Genomic DNA, 4,632 nt, shown 5'->3' with positions numbered 1-4,632 from the left:
ACCTCAGCCACAACCATAGTGGGGTTGAGGTGGTATATCCTTCCCCTGTGAATCTCCCTCCCTGGCCCAGGATCCACTATTGAAACAGATCCTGAGGTATAAATTAAGAAGCAACAGCGATATTTCTTACCATGGCTGTCTGCTTAAACTTGGTAAACGCCATGTCGGATTGGCTATGCAATTTCAACTGCATGTTTTGTATTTCTTGAATGTGTAATTTATTCTCCTCTTCTTGCTCCTATAAGAGAAAACAATTTTTTTTTACCTCTACATCTCATAAAAACAAATTAGATGTTTTAATAGGACCCCCAGCCCCCTTCATTATGCCATTGCTGCTAGCGCTCCCTTGTTGTTTCTTCCGTTAAATGTGTTAACCGCTCACTTGAAATTCAGTATCTAATCTTGTCTGGCTCTATGTCTACCACTACTACTACTACTTTATGTCGGCTTTTAACACACACAATACGTTTTAATACTACTTCCTTGTTTCATAAAACTTTAAAATTCCTGCAAATTATGTGCTATTTTTGACGATCTCTATTTTTGGTTCCTTGACATCATTTTGTGTGTTGAAGGGGGGGGGGGCTTTTACCCGTGTCAGTAGGGTAATTTATGAGCCTAATTATTTTTAGATTTCACCTGACTTGCCGAAGATAATCTCCAAGTTGCAAGCAATTAGTTATATTTTATGGACCTAACGAGAGCTCTCACTGACCGGGGACTTGTCTCCGCACAGCACTGGCACCACCACTGGCCCATAAACAGAAATTCTGATTAAGGTGGGTGGGGGGGGTGAGCCTTAGGCTTCTTAGGGTCCACAGGCTCCGACAAAGTAGCATTTTAAGGCCGCATTTTAATGGACTTGTAAAAATTCCATTTAAATTTCCATTCATTTTGGTGTTCTTAAGGTCCTAGTATTCAAACTATGGGTCGCAACCCAAGATATTTTACAGGGTCTCTTGGCATTGAGATTAAAAAAATAATAGACAGTACCAGCATAAAGTTAACTAATTTATAACACTATGGTAGTGTATATATGAATTGTCATATTTTTGCATCGGGGGAATTTTCAGTGACTGCTAATATACCTATTCATAGTCTTCTTTTCTTTGTCTAAAGTGAAATCATGGAGGAAGTAAACTACACTATATGCAAACTATTGCTTCCTAAATTAGGGCTTTTTTCTCACAAAGTAAAACTAGATATTTTTCTTCTACCATATTGACCTTGATTCAGGACCTCCATGTTTAGGCCTATGCCAAATATGGTTAGCTGCTCGGGCGTCCATACTTTGACAGCTCTAACTTTCTTTTGGCGCAGTCAATTGGGTAGGACCAGTAACTATAATGACTCTCTGGTGGACTATTCCTGTTGGAGTTCTTAACCCAAAACTGAAGTTACAAAACAAATCACAACAAAAACACAGAATTTTTGTTAAAATTCATATACAGTTTGTTCAACTTAATGGTATAGATCTTCATGCACCAAATACCAGGGCTTTAAAACACAGTAATTTTTGTTAAAACTCATATACAGTACAGTTTGTTCAACTTAATAGTATGGATCCTTCATACACCAAACCAGGGCTTTAAAACCTGTAATGTCTCATCAAACAAGTCTATGGATTAGTTTTCATGCCTTTAGGCGGTTACAAATAAGAGGAAACAGTCATTTAGAAAATGTAGGTAAGCAGTAGCTTTTACTACGAATGAATGAGAATTCCGAACTAACCAATGCGCATGCACAGTTACGTATAAAGAATGTCTCTAAAATATCTAAGGAAACACAGTGAGCATGAGCTTGGAAATGCTGGACAGGCATGGTATACAACTATTTGAGGCACATAACCATTCATCATGCTATTGAAAAATGTCGGCTCACAGCAAGTGTTTACTTCTTTTGGCAAAATATTAAATCATTTGTATCGTTGCAATAATTATAATGAATGCAGTGTCCTAATATTTTACTGCAGAACAATTGAAAATAGAATGGGATTTTATCCGTTAAAGTTCTTTGCGGCCAACAAGGGCTTCAGGCACAGTGTCTCGGTGTTTAACCTTAGACCATAAGGTATAACTATTTGTTTGCGACTCAGAGATAAAGCGTCAATTAAAGTTAAAAAATAACTTGCGACCGACACTAGGAGAAAAATTGAAAAATAGCAGATTAATCCCATAAAAAGAACAGAAATACAGATTAGTGAAAATTTACAAAAATATGTACAGTAGGTAGGCCTAATTATATTGATAATGCCCATGATATCAACTCTAAAAATAATTTGGCCCTTCAACAAAATTAATTAAGAACCAGGGCACTATAATATAAAGATGATCAATAATTTAAATTTTTAGGTCCCAATGGTGGTCTCAAATATACATTTTTGTAGTGATCTGGGGCAGATGTAGGATTTGGCCGTAGGAAGTGCATGAGAGTCCACACCACCTCAGCCCCACAATAATCAGGTTGAGGCGAGAACAATTTGAGAATATGGAGCTCTAGTTGCCCAGAAATTGCACTTTCATATCTATAAATTCTTATTCATATCAGCAATACAACAATTATTTTTCTGCACCCCCATCCCCCTGCATCCGCCCAGGCAAAGACTGAAGATATACTGTATAGAATTTTTAAAACTCAGAGCCAGTAGCATAGCTACAGCCAGTGCAAAGCACTGGGGCTCAGGACCATTAGGGGCCCATTCATAAATAGACCTAAAAATTATAATTACCTCCGCCAACGAAGTTGGCAGGAGGTTATGTTTTCGCCTGGTTTTTTATTCAGCTGTTTATTTGTCTCTCGGCATATTTGTTGTGAACAGCCTACAACCCATATTTCTTATCAGAAATTCATCAAACTTGGCCACAGTGTTACTTTACCTAAGATCTAGAGCTGATTAAATTTTGAAAGGTCAGGGTCAAAGATCAAGGTCACAAACGAAAAACTATTTTTTAATTTATTTGTCTAGTTTTAATCACAAACTTGTCAAACTTGATCACAATATTCCATGACCAAAGATCTCAAAGCATTTGAAGTTTGAAGGGTAAGGGTTAAGGGTCAAGGTCACAATCAACAAAAAACCAATTTTGTGTAACAGGTTTTCATCAAAAATTTGTCAAACTTAGCCACAATGTTTCTCTACCAAAGATCTGGAAGTGACTAAATTTTGAAGGGTCAGGGTCAGACACAATGATCAAAAACCTTTTATAACTGTTTGCCGTATAGATGCGTGTGATGTGTGCTAATACGGGCTTGCCGGTAAAGTGTAAACATAAGACCATTAATTTCAAAGTGATATATGTGATTGTTTTTTTTTTTCATTATTTTTTAAATGGGGACAATATGTGGGGGAAATTTATACTGAGGAGAATTATGATGTGGGCGGAAACATGCAATCTCTGAGTGCCCTCTAGACTAATTTCCAACTTAAAATCTTTGAAAAATAAAACGGCAAGCTGGCCACTCAATAATATTCGGATTTTAAAGCAGTAATTATTGATTATAATGTGCTGATTTCAAATTTGGTGTATTCAAGGGTGCCCCAGTCTGCCTGGCCAACCCCTTATTTTTTTTTCAAAATTATAAAAGAAATGGAAAAAAAGGGAATTATATTAATAAAGTTAAGTCTGAGAGTGCCATTTCCGACCATTAGAGGTTTATAATCATACATTTTCAATATGTGAGTGCTTCCGAACACATTGCAAAAGTGACAGCAGCCATTTTAGCATTCGTCAAATGAATGCACTCTACTTGTGTACTGAAGTCAGTTTTCACAAGTTCTAATGAATGTAGCATTAGTTAACAAAATATTAATAAACTAAACATGCAGTTAATCCAATTAATCTGGTCAGCATACTGGATGTAATTTGATTATGACTTCTCCAATGCATTCGAATTGAATCGGTAAATCTTACAGGAGGGGATACCACAAGGGACGTTACTTGCAGTGGATTATTTTTTTACAGATTATCGGAGCAGGGTGGAATAAAAATAGTTTTGCCAAAATCATCCAGACGGAGGAGAAAATAAAAAATTTATTGGTGTAAAAATAGGATGGTTAAATGCTTAAAATTTATATAATTAAGAAGAAATATATATATATTATCTTTAGAGATTTTAAAGCAATGGAAGGCGTAATAAAAATAAAGAAAAACTTTTATTTTTTTATGAAATTTCCACTTTTTCGTGGCGGCGGATGCACTAATTGGCCAAAAATAAAATTTTATTTTTATTCAAAATCATCAATATTTGCAGTTGGCAGGTTTTACTAAACAAGGTATAAAAATTTCCCCTGTAAATAATGGTTGTTTTCTAGAAGGTTGTTGTATGGTAAATGACACAAATTGGCAGTGATATTTGTAGTCTGTGTGGATACTAAGTTAAGTATTCATGCAACAGGCTCTATTATTCTATTTTATATTGAGATTCAATTAAAGATAATCTGATTTGATTTGAAAGATGTTAGATGGTAGGATAGTAAGAAAGAGACAGAGAGGAAGGAAGAGAATGATGATGAAGAAGCGAAGAAGCTAAGAAGCAGAAGGATATTATAGTATCCCAAAGTTAACCAAAATTTGGACCAATCTGTGTAAAAAATTAGAAAGAAGCAGATTTCAACTGATTTGTGTAGGGATA

The 4,632-nt window shown here is 35.6% G+C and overlaps 1 protein-coding gene across 2 annotated transcripts in view; it reads right to left on the bottom strand.

The window, feature by feature from the left end:
- The window catches only part of LOC117104616 (centrosomal protein of 290 kDa-like), an 82,133-nt gene that overhangs the window by 45,781 nt on the left and 31,720 nt on the right, over positions 1 to 4,632 (bottom strand). For both annotated transcript variants that reach the window (XM_033245471.1, XM_033245472.1), the window contains exon 33: positions 131 to 238. In XM_033245471.1, the coding sequence (XP_033101362.1) occupies positions 131 to 238 (108 nt within the window). The remainder of the gene's footprint in view (positions 1 to 130; positions 239 to 4,632) is intronic.

Source organism: Anneissia japonica, unplaced genomic scaffold (assembly GCF_011630105.1).
Source record: "Anneissia japonica isolate Jap-2015-1 unplaced genomic scaffold, ASM1163010v1 scaffold287712_len2945570_cov188, whole genome shotgun sequence".
NCBI classification, from domain to species: domain Eukaryota; kingdom Metazoa; phylum Echinodermata; class Crinoidea; order Comatulida; family Comatulidae; genus Anneissia; species Anneissia japonica.
The sequence above is the reverse complement of the archived record's forward strand: the minus strand, read 5'-3'. Positions and strand labels throughout refer to the sequence as shown.